Genomic DNA, 20495 nt, shown 5'->3' on the forward strand with positions numbered 1-20495 from the left:
CAGGACCTGGTGATTCGTTGGATGTCTAGTCTCTGGGCCACAGCCTGACCCCTGTGCAGTGAGGTTAGAGTCGGACCTGGCGGTTTCTGTAGTTATTTCCGGCTCTGATTTTGTGGTCTGAGGCTTATCTGAGCAGCAGAGTCTGGAACCTAGAGTGGAGGTGCCCCTGATGTGACAGCACGGGTCCTCTGCATGCCGGGCTCCCCAGCACGGGTCCTCGGAGACCCACACACACTCTCAGTGGTGCCTTTTGGTCACGTAGCCTCGCTGCCTGACTTCTCCGGCCCTGTCTGTAGGGGTGCCTGTGAAGGACACACCTCAGCCTCGGCCCACCAGCTGCATGACCCGTCAGCACGCCAAGCATGCCTGCCCACGGCTAGGTCTGGCCTGACTGCCCTCCCTCTGCATGTTCCAAATGTTTGTGCCAAGCTTGCAACTTTGGGGGGTTCCAGGCTGCACGTTGGCCTGGGAAGCTCCGAACAGCTTCTGGTCTGGGAAGCCCAAGGCTGGAGGTCATGGCCAGGCACAGCCACCCTCCCCCTTGAGACCCTTGTTCATTGACGCAGAAAGCCGTTTGTTCGGCGCCCTCATCATGTTACTGCCATCGTCATGCCCATCCTGCCCGCGGACCACGTCCCTGGCCCGCCCTGATCCCTTGCCCCTGCCCAGCCCCTTCTGAAGGGGGGGCCCTTCCCCTTGGGTTCCCAGGCTATGCCTGGAGCATGGCGGAGATCATCTCTTCCCTCGGGTCACAGCCGGGAGGTGGAGGCAGCGACTGCAGAGAAGGTGGCCACATCACTCCTGGCTTGCCCCTCTGCCCTGCCCCAGCCATGCTCTGAGGTCTTCCACCCTTCAGTGCCTGGACTTCTCCCACTGGTGCCCCAGTTAGCCCCTCTGGAGACCCACGGTGGATGGGGGGGGCAGGAGCAGGTGGGGCCAGGCACTGGAAGGCAACCTGGAATGTGGCCCCGACGAGGCCCGCAGTGTGAACCTGAGGCCTGAACCTTGCACTGAGTCCCTGTGTGGCCCTGGGCGGACAGCAGGACTTTCCTGGGCCTCAGTTTCCTAGGCTGTAAAACGGGAGCTTGGTTGTGGAATCTCTTGTGTTCCAGTCTCTGAGCGTGGGGGCTACTCCTAGCCCAAAAGCAGGATGGGAGGTGGTAAGCTGGGGCCCAGGGACTCTGCCCCACCTGTCTCTGAGGTGGGTTCGGCTCTGACAAGAGGGGCTTCCTGGATGAGGGGCCCCTGCCCTTCCATCCTCTCGAGTGTCTTGCCTGGCCTGTGAGTGTCTCTCTCCCTCCTCCCGCAGTGCGCCGTGTGGCTCCTCGTTTCTCCATCCCTCCCAGCAGCCAAGAGGTGATGCCAGGTGGCAGCGTGAACCTGACTTGTGTTGCGGTGGGCGCGCCCATGCCCTACGTGAAGTGGATGATGGGGGCCGAGGAGCTCACCAAGGAGGATGAGATGCCGGTCGGCCGCAACGTGCTGGAGCTCAGCAATGTTGTGCGCTCTGCCAACTACACCTGCGTGGCCATTTCCTCTCTAGGCATGATCGAGGCCACAGCCCAGGTCACAGTGAAAGGTGAGTGCCACACGCGTGCCTGCTGTGGCCTGTGGCCTGTGGCCTGCCCCGTTGTGGAGGGCAACAAAAGGTCCCAGCACCCGTAGCAGGTGAGCGTGGTTGTTGTGGGGTGGATGAGATCGAGGGGTCAGTGCCCTCTTCTGGGTGCCCCCTGGTGTCCTGCTGTCCCTCAGTGGTGGAGAGGGGCTTCTGTCATTCTTGGTGTTCATAATAATAGCCAACAGGTACTGAGGTCCTGGGGCCAGATGCCGTGGTGGGAAGCACAGATCACTTTGTTCAGTCTTATCTACCCTGGGAGGTAGACATTCTTGTCCCTCTTGTACAGATGAGGAAACGGAGGTGCAAGGTCATGTGGGAGTAAATGACAGAGCAGGGACTTGAACCCTTGGGGGTCTGATGCCACGGCACGGCCCCCTAGCCACTACACATGGCACCAGACCCTCAGGTTTACCAGCCTCCTGGCAAGGATGTGGCGAAAGAGTGGCCACGGGGATGTGGGCTCTCCGCCTGAGTCCTGGGATAGGCACCTCCCATTCTGCAACTGGGATGATCTTTTGAAGATGTAAAGCAGGATCTCACCACTCTGTTTTGAGAAACGGCTCTCTAGTGACTTCCTGTTGCTTTTAGGGTAAAGACCGGGATCCTCACTCCCTCGCCTGGCCCTACTGGCCCGGCTCAGTTCCACCGGGCCCTCACCGCGCCCTCACCATGCTGGTCCTCTCACTGTCCAGGTCTCAGCTCTGTGAGGCCTTCGTGGATTTGCCCCAGCTCAGCATCCTGCTCGCCACTCTCTTTGCCTGCCCCAGAGTCATGATTATGGACTCGGCGCTTTCCACTCACCCTAGAATGTAAACAAGAGCAGGCATGTGACCCAACTGTGTGACCTGTGTCCTCAACCCCAGCGCAGTGCCCAGCACTTAGTAGGCACTTGGTACTTACTTGTTTAGTGGTTGGCTGTGGGTCTGAGACTTCTCCACCCTCAATTTGAGCCAAGCCACAGGTGTGTAGGACCAGCAGCCCCATCACTCTAAAATCCAGGCTGTTCTCTCAGGCACGTCTCTCCCCGACACCAACCCCAGTTGTACGTGAGTGGCCACAGGTGAGTGTAGGCAAGCCCCAGAGGCAGACCTCCACCTTCCAGCCTGTGCGCCTTCCATCTGCACGAGACCCGGTCAGGCCGCACCATCTCTGGGTCTATTGTTAGGAGGGAATCCAGTGAGTTCTGGAAGTGGTGCAGGTAGACACTAGATGACCGAAGGCCCCTCGGGGCACTGACAAGTGTCACCATCCCCCCACTAGGTGGTGCCCTTAGAGGTCACCTAGAGCTTTCCGGGCCATTCTTCAAGGTGGGCTGTGGAAGTCAACCACACTCTGGTTGGATAACACCAAGGGCAGGGTTGGCTCCTGGGGTCATGACCTCAGGCAGCTCTGAGCCTCCCACTTTGTTCCCAGCTCTGCCGAAACCTCCCATTGACCTCGTGGTAACAGAGACAACTGCCACCAGCGTCACCCTGACCTGGGACTCTGGGAACTCTGAGCCTGTGTCCTACTACGGCATCCAGTACCGTGCGGCAGGTGCGGAGGGGCCCTTCCAGGAGGTGGATGGCGTGGCCACCACCCGGTACAGCATTGGCGGCCTCAGCCCTTTCTCGGAGTACGCCTTCCGCGTGCTGGCGGTGAACAGCATCGGCCGAGGAGCGCCCAGCGAGGCGGTGCGGGCCCGCACAGGGGAGCAGGCGCCCTCCAGCCCCCCGCGCCGCGTGCAGGCACGCATGCTGAGCGCCAGCACCATGCTGGTGCAGTGGGAGCCGCCCGAGGAGCCCAACGGCCTGGTGCGAGGCTACCGCGTCTACTACACCCCCGACTCCCGCCGCCCCCTGAGCGCCTGGCACAAGCACAACACAGATGCGGGGCTTCTCACCACCGTGGGCAGCCTGCTGCCTGGTATCACCTACAGCCTGCGCGTGCTGGCCTTCACTGCCGTGGGCGACGGCCCTCCCAGCCCCACCATCCAGGTCAAGACGCAGCAGGGAGGTAGGTGCGGGCAGCACGCCGGCTGGGCGGCGGCAGCGGAGCCGGGGTGGGCAAGACCATGGCGGGGCCCCTGCCCTGAGGCCGTGGGCTTGGGGGCCGCGGGAGGAGAGGGGTCTGTATTCCACATGTGTGTGGTCGCTTGGGATACAGGACAGGGGTGCAGGGACGTCTCCCCCTGCCTCCTTTCTCTGGGCACCCCAGCCCTCGAGGGCAACTGGGGAGGCTCACGGCGCCTGGCGTGGGGGTGTTGCAGTGCCTGCCCAACCGGCGGACTTCCAGGCGGAGGCGGAGTCGGACACCAGGATCCAGCTCTCATGGCTGCTGCCCCCGCAGGAGCGGATCGTCAAGTATGAGCTGGTGTACTGGGCAGCAGAGGATGAAGGCCAGCAGGTGAGTGCTCAGCGGGACAAGAGAAGGAGGAGGGCCCCTCTGTCTGTGGTGGGCTCACCCCGGCAGGCTTTCTGGATTTTGGAGTTGTATGGACACAGGCCCCAGGCTTCTCCCTTGGGGCCCTGGGGCTCACATGGCCAGTATGATCTGTAGTCCTTGTCACCCCTGTGCTAGGGGCAGAGTCCCCAGGTCTGTCCTTGGGTCTCTTAGGCTCTGTGGCTCACATGGCACTGGCAGAGCCCTCAAATTCCCCACTGGAGGCCGTTGTCTCAGGCGTTCATGGCTGTGTAGGCAGCGAGGTGTCCGTGGCCTGGGCTGCGCCACGTCCCCTGTGTGGTCCAGGTGGCTGTGTGACATGGAGCCAGCCCTGGAGCCACAGTGGGTCCAGAGGGGTCAGCTGCAGCCCATGTTGGGGAACAGCCTCTGAGTGACCTTTGAGGTCAGAGCAGTCAGTGAGTGCTCCCTGCTCTTCCAGCACAAGGTGACCTTCGACCCCACCTCCTCCTACACCCTAGAGGACCTGAAGCCTGACACACTGTACCACTTCCAGCTGGCCGCCCGTTCCGAGATGGGGGTGGGCGTCTCCACCCCCACCATTGAGGCCCGCACGGCACAGTCCAGTAAGTGTCTCCTGAGGCTCCTGCCTGCTTACAGTTGGGCTGGAACTCAGACACACACACCCTTCCCCCTTGGCTAGGGGGGTGGTCAGGTCTGCTGGGCCCTGGCCTGGACTCTGGTCTGGGCTCCGGCTCCGGACCCTGAGAGAGGGGCAGGTAAGTTCCCGCCAGTCCGCGTCCAGGCAGCTGCTGTGCCCACACTGCTCCCCACCCGACTTCTGCTCCTCCCTCCCCCCAGCCCCTCCCCCAGCCAGGTAAGTTCTGTGTCTGTGACTCATCCCCCTCCCCCGTCTGTGCTGGTCACACTAGCTGACTAGGCCTCTCTCAGCGGTGGGACGGCCATGCTTGCCGTGTCTCAGACATGTCCCCGCTTTGGCAGCTGTCCTCGCCTCTCCAAATCCCCACATCTCATCTCCCCTATCACCTATATTCCCTGCCTCATGACCCCCCCCCCCCCACGAGAAGAGTATGTGAGCTGTGTCATCTCACACTGAGCCAGCCGCACGTAGGGACACGTCTGTGAGAAGGTCTACGTGCCTGCCTTAGGAGCGCACGGCCTTCCGCATGTGAGGCTGCCTGCCAGCCCGTTTGCGTGACTGCCTTGTGGGCTTTGTGTGTAAAGTGTGTTCCTGTGTATGTTCCCGTGTATGGAGAACGCGCGCCTCCAGGCCGTGGGCGACCCCATCCGACCACCTGGCGGTGCCGCACCTGTAGCAGTGAGTGTCTGGTGTGCCGTAGTGATTGAGTGGCCGCAAGGCTCTGTGTCCTCACCGTGGGGGCCACGGCATGGGGCAGTGACAGCCTTAAACACAGCAGTGTCTGTGAGGTGGTCCATGTGACATGGGACTGGGTGTGACTGTGCCAGTGATGAGGGGAGGCCATGCGTGACCTTGTGCGCATGGGTTCATCCTACAAGCACCTGCTGCGCTCCTGCGGGGCCCATGCATGGTGCAGGCCTGGCAGCATGACCCGGACATGGCCTCTGCCTGCAGGGATCCTCGTCTGGTGGGGCAGAGAGATATTAAACCTGCAATTACCCAAATGAGTTTTTAATTACATTTGGGTAAAGTGCTGTGGAGGGGACAAACAGTGGAGAGATGACGGGGTGGGAGCTTCATTTGGTCTGAGGGGCCCGGGCGGGGGACTTCCTTGGGGGGGACACAGGCCCCGGGCAGGAGGTCAGCAGGTGCAAAGGCCCTAAAGCGGGAAGGCACTTAGTTGTGGACAGGGGCGAGCAGGGGGCCAGTGTGGCTGAAGCAGCCGGCTGCAGGTTGAGGGAACAGGTGGGAGGGCTGGCTGGCTGCTGGGCGAGAACACGCAGGACAGCCCAGCAGCATGCCAGCCGCCGGCGAGGAGCCCGGGCGGTAGTCGAAGCAAGAAGTGGCAGCTCAGCTCAGGCGGTGGCGGTAGATTAGAGAGCCGTCTGGGGTGACAGCTCCCTGGGACCTGGTGGCGGACTGGTTTTGGGATGCTGAGGGAAAGGGGGGCGTCGTGCAAATTCTGTGCTTCTGGTGTGTAGACCTGGGAAGAGGGTTGGAAGTGGGACCGAAGCAGGCACCCCAGCCAGGGAGGCCCTATGCCATGCGAGTGGCCATGCTGGGTTAGAGCTGGGGGACCCTGAAGAGGATGACCAAAGACAGCAGGAAATCCCGGAGAGAGCGTCTTGGAGATTGGAAGAAGAGAGTTTGAAGGAGCAGACGAGATGCTGCTGCCGAGCCGTCAGGGCCAGAGGAACACAGGAGTAAACGCTGCGTCATCTGCTGCGTCGGGTACCTGGGGGTGGGGCCTGGGGCGAGGGTTGTGAGGACTAGCTGGAGGGAGGGGCTGCTGCAGCTGGAGGAAGGGTGCTGTGGGCCTGAGGATGGGTTTTGTCTCTTTAGATAGGGAAAATCTGAGCATGTTTAAATGTTACTAGGAATGAGCCCGTACGGAGAAGTTGAAAATTCGGGAAAGAGAAGGATTTGGGGGACTCAGGGACAAAATGTGGATGGGAGAGCTCCACCTTAGATGGCAGGGCACACCTCCCTCCTCGTGGGAAGCAAGGGTGGCTCAGTGAGATTGCAGTTGTTCGGTGGGTTTGGTAGCGAGAGATGGAGGGAGCTGCTGGTGGGAGGCTTCGGTTTTCTCTGCAAAGTGGGAGACAGTTGTGTGCTGAGAGCTGGAGGTTAGCGGAGCATGGAGGAGGTTGAAAGCGTTCTGTGTGCAGCGGCGGAGGGAGCTGTGCAGAGACCAGAGGCCACGAGCTGCAGGCAAGGCCCCGATGAGGCCGCTGGGGATGTACTCATAGGATGCCAGCCTTCCAGGGCAGGTGACATTTTTCTACCTGCCCCAGCACCGCCTTGAAGAGGGCAGAGGATTGGCTCCATCCAGGGCTTGGCACAGGCTGGGCAGGAGTGTGGGAAGAGAAGGAGTTGGGGGAGTTGGGGGTATGTGTCGAGTGCTGAGGTACAGGACCTCAGGGTCAAAGCCCAATATCGAGGGCGGTAAGGATGGTAGGTCCGTGGGTGGAGGCCCCCAGGGGGGTGAAGAGCCAGCACAGTGCTGGGGACCTTGAGCAGCTGCGCTGGGACAAGGTGAGGGTCTGCAAGGGGATGTCGGAGGCCCCGGTTTGGGGAGTAGGGCCATTCTGAGTCATGGCAGTATCTAGGGCATGGCCACAGCAGTGCAGGGGAGAAAGCCCTGGAGATGAGGGGCTCCAGGGCCGGGGAGGGAGACTGCTGAAGTCACTCTGGTAAGGGGTGGGGGCAGAACTCGAGATGGCGAGGAAGCCGTGTAATAGCACCAGGTTCCTCAGTGAGGATAAGGCCTAGAAACGTCGCTGGGAACAAGGGGGGCACAGTCCTAACCCAAGGAACTCGTTGAGTGAGAGCACCTCCAGGGGTGCATTTTCTCCAAATTAGCCATGGCAATTGGCCTCTTTCCCATCTGGCCTCTGGTCTCTGTGGCTGCTTGTGGCACAAGGTCACAGCAGCCTTGTGCCAGAAGAGGGGCTGTTAGTCCTGACGAGAGCTATGGGCACAGCAGCGGGAGGTTCTCCATGCGTGGTTGTGTGTGTGAGCAGGGGCGAGGGGTCGGGGAGTCATGACCCACGCCTGTGTGTATGTGGCAGGGTGTGTGTTTTATGCAATACAGTTCTTATGTGTGGGAGAGACCTTGTGTGTGTGTGAGGTGCTGTTAGAGCCCCATATGTGTGAAAGACACCATATGTATGTGTGGGAGACCCCGTGCGCGTGCGCATGCATGTGTAGAGCCTGTGGGCCAGAGGGAGCCGGGCTGGCTGGTGGCAGTGGTGACAGCCTGCCCTAGGAGGGGCCCTGGGACAGCCATTCTGCACTCAGGAAGTAGCCCGCCTGGGTGAGTTTCCCATCCTCTGTGATTAGTCACTGTGCCTGCGACCCCCGCCCTCCATCTGCCTGCTTCCCCCCATTTGTCTTCCCCAGCCCCCTCTGCCCCTCCCCAGAAGGTGACCTGTGTGAGCACGGGCTCCACCACAGTCCGGGTAAGTTGGGTCCCGCCGCCGGCCGCCAGCCGCAACGGTATCATCACCCAGTACTCAGTGGCCTACGAGGCAGTGGACGGCGAGGACCGAGGGCGGCATGTGGTGGAGAGCATCAGTCGCGAGCACTCCAGCTGGGACCTGGTGGGCCTGGAGAAGTGGACGGAGTACCGGGTGTGGGTGCGGGCGCACACGGATGTGGGCCCCGGCCCGGAGAGCAGCCCGGTGCTAGTGCGCACAGACGAGGACGGTAGGCAGTGGTGCCAAGGGGAGGGGCGGGGGAGGAGAGGCACCCCTCCCAGACACCGTGCACCTCGCACCCCCAGGGCCTTTGCCTCACGCAAGCCAGGAAGGCAAGTCCTTCCTGGTGCAGGCTTAGTAGCCCGCACGGGGGAAATGTAGCTGATGGGATAGCCTGTGCCCAAATTGAAGCCTGTGGGGCTAGCTCCAAGGCAGCTGGGGCCTCGCAAGGCTAAGACAGAAGCAGCAGCCCCCACCTGAGATCTGGGAGGAGGAGATTGGGAAGACCGGTGCAAAAGACGCTGGGAGTAGAATCAACGAGACTCGGTCTTGGCCAGACATTGGCATGATGTGGGGGGCCCAGAAGAAGATGGGACAGATTGTGCTGACTTTAGGGTGGCCAAAGGCCTTGTGCCTCACTCCTACTCTCCCCACCAAGTGAGGTAGCTCAGGGCCAGAGGGGTGGGCAGGCCTTCCTTGTGCTAGGCAGAGGGAGCCCTCCCTGTTCTCAGCAGGGACAGTGTACAGAAACCATATGAGGGCCATTCCTGGGGCAGCGGAGTGCAAAGGCAAGGCCCTGGAGGGTACTGTGCCACCCCCCCCCCTCCGAACCAAGGTCCATCCTAGAGGCCTGACTCTCTCCTCTTCCTGGTCCCCAGTGCCCAGTGGGCCACCACGGAAGGTAGAGGTGGAGCCACTGAATTCCACGGCTGTGCATGTCTCTTGGAAGCTGCCCGTCCCCAGCAAGCAACATGGCCAGATCCGCGGCTACCAGGTCACCTATGTGCGGCTAGAGAATGGCGAGCCCCGCGGCCCACCCATCATCCAGGACGTCATGCTGGCAGAGGCCCAGGTGCGCCCCTGAGAGGTAGTGGGGTGGGAAGGTGGACAAGACCAGCACGCTTCTCTACCTCTCTGGAGCCCATGTTTGCCTCTGTCCCCTGCCTGCCCTCAGAGGACTCAGACACCGAGATGTCCTGCTGTGTGTCAGGTTTGGGAGGTGCTCAAACCAGGGGATTAGGGCTAGGTTCCAGGAACACTCCCTCTGCCATCTTGGGTCTGCCTGGCAGTCACCTCTGTGGCTCACGTACCAGCACTAGCAGTGAGGAGCAGAGACCCCGGTTTCCATTGTCACCCCCTGCCCAGGCTTCAGCCCCACCCCCACGCCCTGCTTTGTGTTTTGCAGGAAGCGCATCCACTGTCAGTTAGGCTGGGATTTAAGATTTGCCTTCCTCCTCAGCGGTGCTGGGCTGGGCGGCCTTTCCTCTCCCAGCCCGGGTGGGGACAGCACTCCTGCTGTCATCTGCCCCCGCTCAGGGGAGTTTTGTGACTGACTGGGCTGGAGTGTTGCTCTGGGCCTGGCCCCCAGGAGGACGGTTCAGCCCCTGGTGTTTACACTCAAGGTGTGGGCCTGGCAGCCAGCCTCATGTCTTTCTCTGTGCACTTGGGGTAAGGTCCCCGGGGTATCCTGAGCACTGGCTTGCTATTCTGGAAAGAATCTGGGATAGTGGGAGGTTATGTGAATGGCCCAGAATTTCCCAGTAAGTAAGTTGGTGGCTGAGCTTGGACAGGTAACCCAGTCCCTGGACTCCTGGAAAGAGCTGTAATTGCTATGGCGAGCTTCCTCCCCAAATATTCTGCCAAAAAGTCCTAACACCTGGTGTGGTCTGCTTCCAAGGTCTCCCCAGCCAGAATCGGGCCCCTGGGAGGGGATCCACAGTTGGCCTCACTGAGCCAGCCCTGGGGGAAGGAGCCCAGATTCCCTTCAGAGCCCACATGCCCACCCTGTCCAGCTTTTCCCCCTCCCTGGGCAGGGCCCAGAGGTGCAGGGACAGACCCTGTATTCTTCAGGGTGGGCTCACCCACACGGACAGATGGGGCCTTCATGCCTCAGGCTGGGCTTAGCACTCAGGCAAAATTCCTGTCTGGCCCGAGGGGGCTGTCTTCCTCCTCTCAGCCTGGCCTGCGCTGAGAGAGAACCGGGGTGGAGGAGGCGGACATGTGCATTCCTGGGGCAGGTTGAGGACTCCTCCTGGAGCCTCCACAGACACACCCACCCAGAAACATCCCGGGAATGGGCTCCCTCCAGCCCCTCCCATCCTCGGGGGCCCAAGGCACAGCTGCAGCCAGTGGGGTTCAGAGCCACTCTTTCAGGTGCCCCCTTCTGGTTCCAAGTGGTTGGAAGGGAGCTGGGCCACAGGAGGAGGGACGCTGTCCCTGTGGCCTCAGACATGCTGTGACGGGGTGGACATGAGCCCGGGGCTCCAGGAAAGCCAACTGAAGGTGGAGGGCCTGGTCCCCAGCCTGGCCACAGGGCCCAGCTGTCCCCCGGCCACCCCGTCCAGGACACCACAGCCTGTCCCTCTTCACCCAGCAGCCCCAGTCACTTAGCCCGGGGCCCCCATCTGTTCTAGAAGAAGCACGGGGGTCACGCCCCCCTCAAGTGTGCAGCCATGCCTGTCACCTTTTATGTATGTGTCCATCTCGGGTTTATCTGTTTCTCACAGTACGTTTTTCCTCCCTCTCTCTGTGTCTCCTCCCACTGACTGTGCCTGCCTCAGTCTCTTCGCCCTTCTCTTTTCCACTGCTCCCTTCCATCCTCTCTCCCTCCATTTTGCTTCATCCGCTTTGTCTTTCCTTCTTCTCCCTCACTTTGCCTCCGACACGGGATAGGTGCTCTGTGAGGACTTCATGCCCAGGCCTGGCGTGGACAGCGAGAGTCTCCCCCCCCCCAACAAGGAACCTAGAGCAGAGGTGGGCCCAGCCACACCCTTGAAGGTGGTCATGGCCAGTCGGGACCCATTGATGGCCTCTTGCCATATTCTGTCCCACGCTCCTTGCAAGACCTTTCCAACAGAGCTTCCCAGAGCAGGAGGAACTGGGGTCAGGGGACAGAGGCCAGACCAGCACTTCGAGGGTGGTTGGGCCAGAGGACCCATGGTCCCTCTGCAATGCTGGACACTGGCCAACTTCAGCCCTCCGGTGCCACAGGACCTCGGAAGGGACACCTCCCCCCGTTGTCCAACTAGTGCAGCTATACACACTGTGGCCTAAAGAAGAGTGTGCCAAGAAATACCAACATTGCCAGCCCTGAGATATGCCTTCCCACCGCAGTGAGATCTCAGGCACCCCCAGGAAGGAATAGCATCTGAGTGCTTCCCCTGTGCCTGTGGGCAAGGGCCCGGGCTCCACTCTTGGCATTCACACTCTCAATATCTTGCTGGCCTGCGCCCCCCCCCCCCCCCCCCCCGCCGGCCCCATTGCAGCTCTCTTCTGGGCTACGCTCCTGCCCGGGCCACCTGCGTAATCTGTCTCCCAACTGGGAGACTTGGGAGAGTGGAAGGAGACACTGAATAATCATACTACGACAACAGGCACGGCCAGGACTGGCCCAGGCCAGACTCTACCAGAGTGGGGTGTCTTCCCCCATGTCTGGCGGCCTCTCCCTCAAAGCACCTGTAGGTGGCGCTCTCGGGTCCCTGTGTGTCCTGGAGCCGTTCCCCCACTTCCCCATCAGGCTGTGTGCCCTCCCAGTCTCACTCCCCTCCTCAGCCCTGGCAAGCAGCATGGGCTGGGATCTGCAGATGGGGAGTGGTCCTGGGGTGCTACCTCCACGGGCAGGCCCTGTAGAGGCCCGTACCCTCCCTGTGCCCTGCCCGGGCCAGACCCACTGCAGACAGAGTCCTTCACATCCTGTCTCCCTTTCTTTCCCTCCCGCGGTCAGTGGCGGCCAGAGGAGTCCGAGGACTATGTAAGTAACAGGTGTGCGAGCGCGGGCGAGACCTGGGTCAGGCTGGGCTCGCGGGACGCTCCCCTCCCCCACCTTCCCCCCAGCCTGAGCCGCTGAGGTCCGCGGGGCACCAGCCACATCCGGAGAAAATTGGCGTTTAGGCTCAGGCGGCGAGCTGAGCAGCGATTGGCATTTCCTCTAATCCTTAACTTCTCGCCTGTCGAGCAGCCATTTCAGGCCAGTGTTTGTGATCGACCAGGGCCTGGCCCTTGCTCTGGCCAGACGGGGATGCAGTTAAATCCGATCCTGATCATTAGGCCTTATTGATCGCTGGAGTGAAAAATCACCTGCTCCTGGGCCCAGGCTGGGAGGGAAATCTGGGGAGCCGGTTCCGGCATTGGTGCATTCTGGGGCCCCAGCCCTGGGACACCCTCCAGCTGGGGCAGGAGGGTGTCTGCGAGGGGTCAGTGGTGGCTGCAGTGGCCCCACCTGAGACTCGGAGCTGGAGGGACACCAGGGTTGGTGGTGACAGCTCTGTTCCCACCGCACAGTGGTCCCCCCCCTTCTTCCCACTCCCCCCCCCCCCCCCCCGTGTGGCGTGGCTTGGCCTCCTGTGGTGTTCCTCCGCATGTCTGGAAGTGATGCCTCGGCTGGAGATGGGCATAGGCGGGGCCAGCCGAGGCTGGGACACCCTGCCCTGGCTGACTCCTTAGGCCTCACCCGGGACAGCAGGGAAGTAATGCTCCCCACGGTGGGGGTTTTCTGTCCTCGTCTTTCTTCCCTGTCTCACGAGGTACTGCGAGGCATATGGTGTTCACAGAGCCCATTCCTACATGAGGTTAGACGGGGCCCTGACCTGGTCCTGCAGGGTAGCACCTTGACCCACTCCACCTTGCCTGTGGGTGTGGGTGTGGATGGCTGTATGCACGTGCGCGTGCGTGCACTGCAGTGGCCCTCTGCCTACTTACACAGGAGGAGCAGCTGTAGGCTGCGTGCATGTGTGTGCCCAGAGCCGTGCAAGAGGCTCGCCCTGTGTGTCTCCTGTGCACAGACTTTGTGAGGTGTCATTCGCGGTGCAGTAGAGTAGAGGAACAGTGTAGACTTTATTCTCACCTGAAAGGAAGAGGGAGCTGTCTGCTCCCAGCGTGCAGCTCCTGGGACGGGCGGGGTCCTCCTGGGCACACATCCCACCCACCTGCCCTGCGTCCGGCAGCGTCCAGCCTTGCACGGCCCCACCGCCCCCAGGACCTCTGGCCCCGTGTGCCCCAGAGACTCCCTGCCAGCTGAGGTCCTGAGGTGGCTGGCACGGTCTGGCCTCCTTGCTCCTCGGTGATGGGAACGAGCCCTTCCTCCTCCTCAGGAAACCACCATCAGCGGCCTGACCCCAGAGACCACCTACTCCATTACCGTCGCCGCCTACACCACCAAGGGGGATGGTGCCCGCAGCAAGCCCAAAATTGTCACGACGACGGGGGCAGGTGAGTGAGGGGTCAAGGGTGGAGCCGGGGGGCGGGGAGGGGCGGGCAGCCGGGTGGGCAGCACCAGAGCCCGGCGCGTGGTTGTTCAGTCCCAGGCCGGCCTACCATGATGGTCAGCACCACGGCCATGAACACCGCGCTGCTGCAGTGGCAACCCCCCAAGGAGCTCCCCGGGGAACTGCTGGGCTACCGGCTGCAGTATCGCCGTGCCGACGAGGCAGAGCCCAACGTCATGGATTTTGGCAAGGACAAACAGCACTTTACTGTCATCGGCCTACACAAGGGAGCCACCTACGTTTTCCAGCTGGCCGCCAAGAACCGGGCTGGCCTAGGAGAGGAGTTCGAGAAGGAGATCACGACTCCCGAGGACATACCCAGTGGCTTCCCCCAAAACCTGCGTGTGATAGGGCTGACCACCTCCACCACGGAGCTGACCTGGGACCCCCCGATGCTGGCGGAGAGGAATGGGCGCATCACCAACTACTCTGTGGTGTACCGTGACATCAACAGCCAGCAGGAGCTGCAGAACCTCACTGCCGACACCCGCCTCACGCTCTCTGGCCTCAAGCCGGACACCACTTACGACATCAAGGTCCGAGCACGGACCAGCAAAGGCGCCGGCCCACTCAGCCCCAGCATCCAGTCCCGGACCATGCCCATGGATCAAGGTGTGTGCTGCGGGCATGTGGCCGCGCCTGGGGACCTCTGCTCTCCTTGACCCACTGACCTCTGGCGACTGTGATCCACCAGCCTCTGCTGTGTGACCCTCCAGTCTCTCATGACCGTGACCACTAACCTCTAGCCAACAGGCGCCACGTTCTCAGTGTGCGACCCTTAACCTCTGCTCTCCTTAATCTACTGATCTCTGCTGTGCGACTCCAATCTCTCGTGACCTTGACCCACTGATCTCTTTTGCATCACCATTCTTGGGTGTGGGACACTACTCTCTCAAGGCCCTGACCCACTGACTTCTAGTGAACATGCTCCACTGTGCTCTGGTGTGGGGTCACAGGCTGCTTGTGACCAAATCCCACCGACATCCGGTCACTGACCAGCACCTCTGGAGATCCCGACCATGGGTCCTGTGGCATCTGCCCGGCTCGGTACTCACTGTGAAGAGGAGTTTGGGCTGGGAGCTGAGCTGTGTGATTGATTGGAAGCTGGCTGGGAGTGGGGTACCTGGCCTCTGCAGCCATTCCTGACCCCCAGCCCTGACTGGCACCTCCTCCCGGCAGGGAACCGTTCGCCCCAGCCCAGTTTCACGGCCAAAGCTGACTGCCCCCTCCCCCTCATTGTGTTCCACAGTGTTTGCCAAGAACTTCCGCGTGGCAGCTGCGATGAAGACGTCTGTGCTGCTCAGCTGGGAGGTCCCCGACTCCTACAAGTCGGCTGTACCCTTCAAGGTGGGTGAGGGCCCTATCGGGGGCTGTCCCTCCGGTCCCACGTGCGGGCGTTGGTGCCGCAGCCTCCCGGCTGGGCACGCACACCTGCCCTGCCCCGTGGGCCCATGATGGGGAGGCTCACCTCCGTGCACTGCCTGTCCCTCCCCCCGCCAGATTCTGTACAACGGGCAGAGTGTGGAGGTAGACGGGCACTCCATGCGGAAACTGATTGCAGACCTGCAGCCAAACACAGAGTACTCGTTCGTGCTCATGAGCCGTGGCAGCAGCGCCGGGGGCCTGCAGCACCTCGTGTCCATCCGCACGGCCCCGGACCTCCTGCCGCACAAGCCGCTGCCTGCCTCCGCCTACGTAGAGGACGGTCGCTTCACCCTCTCCATGCCCCATGTGCAGGACGCCTCCCTCATCAGGTGTGCAGATGAGGCCGCGCGGGGGAGGGGCAGGGCCGGGGCTGCGAGCATGGGCGACGACAGCCCTGATTCCCACTCTGCCCGCCCAGGTGGTTCTACATCGTGGTGGTGCCCGTGGACCGTGTGGGCGGGAGCATGCTGGCCCCGAGATGGAGCACCCCCGAGGAGCTAGAGCTGGATGAGGTGCCCGCGGATGGGACGGGGCACCACTCGTGATAGCCCCCATTGCACTGGTTGGCTGCAGCCCCAGGGACACCCCCAAATTGGAATCTCTCTCTGGCTGCTCTGGCTGACAGCCTGGGCCTCTCTGGGACTCTGAAGCGGCCCCCTGGGAGTTCTCAGAAAACTCCTGGAAGGCTTACAGAGACTCCCTGGAGGGTTTTGCCGGGAATCCCCCAGGACAGGAGGAAGCAGAGACCACTCTGCGGGTCTAGAGGCTTCTGAGCCCTAGAGACTTGGGGCAATCCCACGGGGCTGGAGTAGAACCCCCAGCATATTGGGAATTCCCTGTCCTGCTCTCACAGATGTGTGGAGCCAGCCCTCTCTGGTTGGGGTGGGGGGCAGGTGGCCCAGAGGCCCTCTTCTAACTGGGCCGGGGGGTGCTGGTGTGTGGCGTTATTCCGCAAGGACAGTGGGCCGGGCCAGGCTCGGGCCCCTTACACAGAGGGTGAGCCTTGGTCTCAGTCCAGGGAGAAGGCATCTGAGGCCACAGGCCCGGCAGTCCGTGGTCTGAGGTCAGGCGTGACTCCTGTGCTCTGCTCTGTCAGCTTCTGGAGGCCATCGAGCAGGGCGGTGGGGAGCGGCGGCGTCGGCGGCAGGCAGAGCGGCTGAAGCCCTACGTGGCTGCTCAGGTGGACGTGCTCCCCGAGACCTTCACCCTGGGGGACAAGAAGAGCTACCGGGGCTTCTACAACCGGCCCCTGTCTCCGGACTTGAGCTATCAGTGCTTTGTGCTCGCCTCCCTGAAGGAACCCATGGACCAGGTCTGCCTTAGCTGCCTGGGCTCTCAGCACCCCGAGAGTGGGCCAGTCTTAAACACTATGAGATCCCAGACCTAGGGTTGCCCCAGGGGTCCCAGACCTGCACTAGGTTATCTCGAAAGACATCAGCTCCTAGGACCCAGGAGGTCAGACCTGATCTAGCTCTAGAGACTTAGCTGGCCAGGCTCAGGTCAGCCACTTAGGAGCCAGCCCAGCGAGCCCAGCGTAGCCCAGCCCCAGAGCCCTTCCTCCAGGTTTGGTGGGCAGAGGGTGGGGGGTGTCACACTGAGCTCATCACCTGTGCTATTCCTCCACTGGGCCACAGAAGCGCTATGCCTCCAGCCCCTACTCCGATGAGATCGTGGTCCAGGTGACGCCAGCCCAGCAACAGGAGGAGCCTGAGATGCTGTGGGTGACAGGCCCCGTCCTGGCGGTCATTCTCATCATCCTCATTGTCATCGCCATCCTCCTGTTTAAGAGGTGAGTGCTGCGCTCAGGGCTCCGGGGGACAGCCACCCGCCCCTGGGCTCGGAGGTCCTTCCTGGCGTGGGTCATGCAGGTACAGGGCAGCCACAGCGGCCCACACCCCAGCTCCTGGGCTCAGTGGGAAGCGTGGAACAGCAGAAGCAGTGTGTGTGCACACGCGTGTGTGTTAACCTAGGTGTGACGAGCAGCCAAAGCTTCACAGAGGGCTGGTTCACTTGCATCCCTGGGCACGTCTGTCCATCTGTGTCTCTGTTTCGGTGGATGTGAGCACATCTGTCTTCAAGCATCAGGACACTGCCCTCCCTGGTCTCCTACCCTCAGCACTCGCCCTGCCACCATCCCGAGGTGACTCCCCAGCCTGGCTCTCCCACTTAGGCCTCGAGAGGTCCGGACCCAGCGGCAGGCCCACACGCCCACGGACATTCATTGGCACACGTTGATTGAGCTCCTGGGGTAACCACAGCAGCCACAGCTGTCCCAGACTCAGTGTGTCTTGAACCTTCCCCTTAACCTTCTTGCCCTGCAGTCTCTATCACAAGGGTCCGATCCCTCCACCTAGTTAGCAGCCAGAAACCTGGGTGCCAGCCTCACCCCCCTCTCCCCTGTCACTCCGCCTGGTCCCCTCGAGTTCTATCCTGAGGATAGCTACATTTGCTTCTCCTCTCTCCGGAGGCTCCCCGCAAGGCAGCGCATGTGTGGGCATAGCTGGGCACCTGGCACACGGTGCTCCTTGGTTCTCTCTCTCGGGTGGTAGTAGCCCCCTACTCTTGGAGCCGCCCCCTCGCTCCATCCACCCGCCAGCCTGAAAGGTACTCCCCAGAGATTTGTCATCCTCAGTTTAAAACTTTCTAGTGGCTCCCAAAATAAAACACAACCTCTATCACCTGACGATCACACGCCTGGCTAGTCCGGCCCCTCCTGCCATTCCCGACATAGTCACTGAACTACTGCAGTCCCCCAGGCGGCCGGGGCTTCCGGCGGCCTCCACACTGCACCTCTCCCGCTCAGGCCCACCCAGCTGCTGCCGTGGCGTCCTTCAAGACTCCCTTCCAGGGGCACCTGGCTGGCTCAGTCAGCAGAGTATGCAGCTCTTGATCTTGGGGTTGTGAGTTCAAGCCCCTAGAACTTAATTTAAAAAAAGAAAAAAAGACTCCCTTCCCCAGACTCTGGTACCTACGAGACTCTCCTTTGTCCCCACGTCTTCCCCACATTGTCCCCCATCTGCCCCAGTGGGCACATCACGAGGCCTGTGTTTAGAGCACCCACCACGCTGTCGAGCCCATAGGGTATGTTCGTGAATACTTGCAGTGAACCCAGGTTGGTCTGTATGTCTGAACTCGTCTCCACATAGCAGTTCCTTGCTCCGTGCTCCATTGCTCCGCTGGCCCTGACCTAAACCGAGGGCCTCCTTCTTGAAGAGTTCATTCCTTCTTCCCAGGGTGAATAAGGCACAGGCTTTCCCGGTCCAGGGCGTGGAGACTAGGGGGTGGGCCAAGGAGTGTCCCACACACCCACTCATCCTCCTTCCCACCCCATCTGGGTCCTGAGGTCTGTCAGGAGAGCCAACCCTTGCCCGTGAGTGCCACGTAACTGCCATAAATAGGTCCCTCAGTATCCCCCTTGTAAGAGGGCCTGAATGCTTGGCAGAAACAATGACCATTCCTTTCTTCTGTCCTTGCCTATCTTTCGGGACCTAGTAAACAAGAAAGGTAGGAGTCATTCCTTCTCTCTTCACACGCCTCCCCCTTCACATCTTATCCCTGTGCACATTTCGGGCCCAGCAGGGAGGGGCGGGGCTTTGACCAGAAGCCTCCTGGCCTGTGCTTGTCTGGTCAGCTCAGCAGGCTCCAGGGTGGGCTCTGTGACTCTCTCGACTCATACCCTGCACAGGGGACACCCCTTCCCCAGGGCGCAAGCATAGTGCAGACTTCAGTGCCCTCCCTGAGTGCAGAGACTAACTCCGAGCTCCCCAGAGCCTTCTACCAGGTTCCAGTTCTCTAGGATGACCTAAGCGCTGCAGGAGACATGTGCAAAGAGCACTGGCTGCAAGGCAGGGGGAGGTGTGTATTTTTACACACTCGTGCACACGTACACAAACACCCGTGTCCAAAAAGCAGGAGCAGCTCCTGGATGCTCTTCTGCAGCTAGACCCCATAGTCTGTCTCTGACCCTGTCCTTCTAGACAGGGGAGCTGAGGCCAGTGAGGGAGGACTCTGCCCAGCTAGGGTGACGCCTTCGCCGGCCCTCCCCTGCCGCTCTGGACGTTGACCCTGATACCGAGAGACAGACAGCTGGGGCCTGGCTGTCTGTGATGTTTGCGTAGCTTGTGTGTCGTTTGCATGTTTATTCCTGGTGGCTTCTGCTGCCCCAGCTGTGGTGGCCTTGGGGACAGCAGCCACTGCCCAGCAGTGACCTGCCCTCTATTGGAAGGCACCACCAGCCTTTGCAACCCCTTCCCCCTCGCTGCACTGGCCTTCCGTCCGTCCCCCAGTCCTGCTGTGACCCCACCCATCCCACCCTGTGTTCTCCGTGTTAAACCGCTCTGCCACTGACCCCCCCCCCCCCGTGCCCAGAGGCCCCAGGATGGGGTGGGGCAGCGGGAGGGACGGAGCCGTACACACAGGGTCTCTGCCACGGCCAGCCACGCCCCCCGTCTGTCCTCGGCCTGGCCCTCAGGTTCTCACCAGCTGCCCTTCTGCCCCTCCAGGAAGAGGACACACTCCCCATCGTCCAAGGACGAGCAGTCAGTCGGGCTGAAGGACTCCTTGCTGGCCCATTCCTCTGACCCCGTGGAGATGCGGAGGCTCAACTACCAGACACCAGGTAGGGTGGCTCCCCAGCACACCTGCCCCCAGCCCAGGCCTGCAGGTCCCGGGGTTTCTACCAAGAGCCCCTGACCTCGTGCCCCCATTTCCTACTGCTGTTTCTTCTTGCTGCCCGCTCCCTGTGCCCTGTGACAGAAGCTCCAGTATGCAACAGCTGCACGGGAGCCCAGGAGCCCCAGAGCCTCTCGGGGGAGGCCCAGCTGCTTAGGCCCTGCCTCATCTTGGGTCAAGGCCTCCGAATATGAGCTAAGGACCCTCCCAGAGCCCACATCCCAGCCACAGGGTGGCCAGCGTCTGCATTTTGTCCCCTCCGCACAAAAGAGGGGTCTGTTGGTGGGAAATGCCCCATCAGACACTTGTGGTGGGATAGTCTGCCCAGACAGTTAAGTCTGCCCAGACTTAACTGTGTGAGCACAGGGACCCCACACAGGGCACTCTACCTGCCCTTCCTTCTCCAGCCACTCTCCCATGGCTCTCTGGCTGTCCCTTCTTCCTAAAGCGTCACTCCCCCGCCCTCCGCCCCGTGCCCCAGGAGACACAGCTCAGACCCCTCCCCGAGGTGAAGTCTTCCAGCCTACCTCAGCCCCCACATAGGCCTGGGGGTCTCCCCTGGCTTCCAGAACCTCTCTGCTCCTTCCACGATGACACCTCTCACCCTGGGCTAGAATGGCCTCAATGACAATCCAAGTTCTGTGGAGCCAAGAACTGTGTCTTGTTCATCGCCATCCCTTGTACTGGGCACACAGTGGGCTCTAAGGGGATGCCTGTGAAATGGACAATTGAGTTGAGTGAGTGAATTAACACACAAACAGGGCTTATGTATATGTGAG

At 61.5% G+C, this 20495-nt stretch overlaps 1 protein-coding gene across 14 annotated transcripts in view; it reads left to right on the top strand.

The window, feature by feature from the left end:
• PTPRF (protein tyrosine phosphatase receptor type F) overlaps positions 1 to 20495 on the top strand; it is an 86382-nt gene that overhangs the window by 53337 nt on the left and 12550 nt on the right. For 4 of the 14 annotated variants that reach the window (XM_027609217.2, XM_027609245.2, XM_027609228.2 and 1 more), the window contains 15 exons: positions 1310 to 1579; positions 3032 to 3613; positions 3867 to 4003; positions 4479 to 4623; positions 8061 to 8366; positions 9016 to 9209; positions 12081 to 12107; positions 13447 to 13564; positions 13654 to 14232; positions 14870 to 14967; positions 15121 to 15374; positions 15464 to 15557; positions 16142 to 16357; positions 16680 to 16834; positions 19548 to 19663. In XM_027609217.2, the coding sequence (XP_027465018.1) occupies positions 1310 to 1579; positions 3032 to 3613; positions 3867 to 4003; positions 4479 to 4623; positions 8061 to 8366; positions 9016 to 9209; positions 12081 to 12107; positions 13447 to 13564; positions 13654 to 14232; positions 14870 to 14967; positions 15121 to 15374; positions 15464 to 15557; positions 16142 to 16357; positions 16680 to 16834; positions 19548 to 19663 (3291 nt within the window). The remainder of the gene's footprint in view (positions 1 to 1309; positions 1580 to 3031; positions 3614 to 3866; positions 4004 to 4478; positions 4624 to 8060; positions 8367 to 9015; positions 9210 to 12080; positions 12108 to 13446; positions 13565 to 13653; positions 14233 to 14869; positions 14968 to 15120; positions 15375 to 15463; positions 15558 to 16141; positions 16358 to 16679; positions 16835 to 19547; positions 19664 to 20495) is intronic. The other 10 variants (XM_027609236.2, XM_027609251.2, XM_027609270.2 and 7 more) reach the window with 6 other exon arrangements.

This window comes from Zalophus californianus, chromosome 4 (assembly GCF_009762305.2).
Source record: "Zalophus californianus isolate mZalCal1 chromosome 4, mZalCal1.pri.v2, whole genome shotgun sequence".
NCBI classification, from domain to species: domain Eukaryota; kingdom Metazoa; phylum Chordata; class Mammalia; order Carnivora; family Otariidae; genus Zalophus; species Zalophus californianus.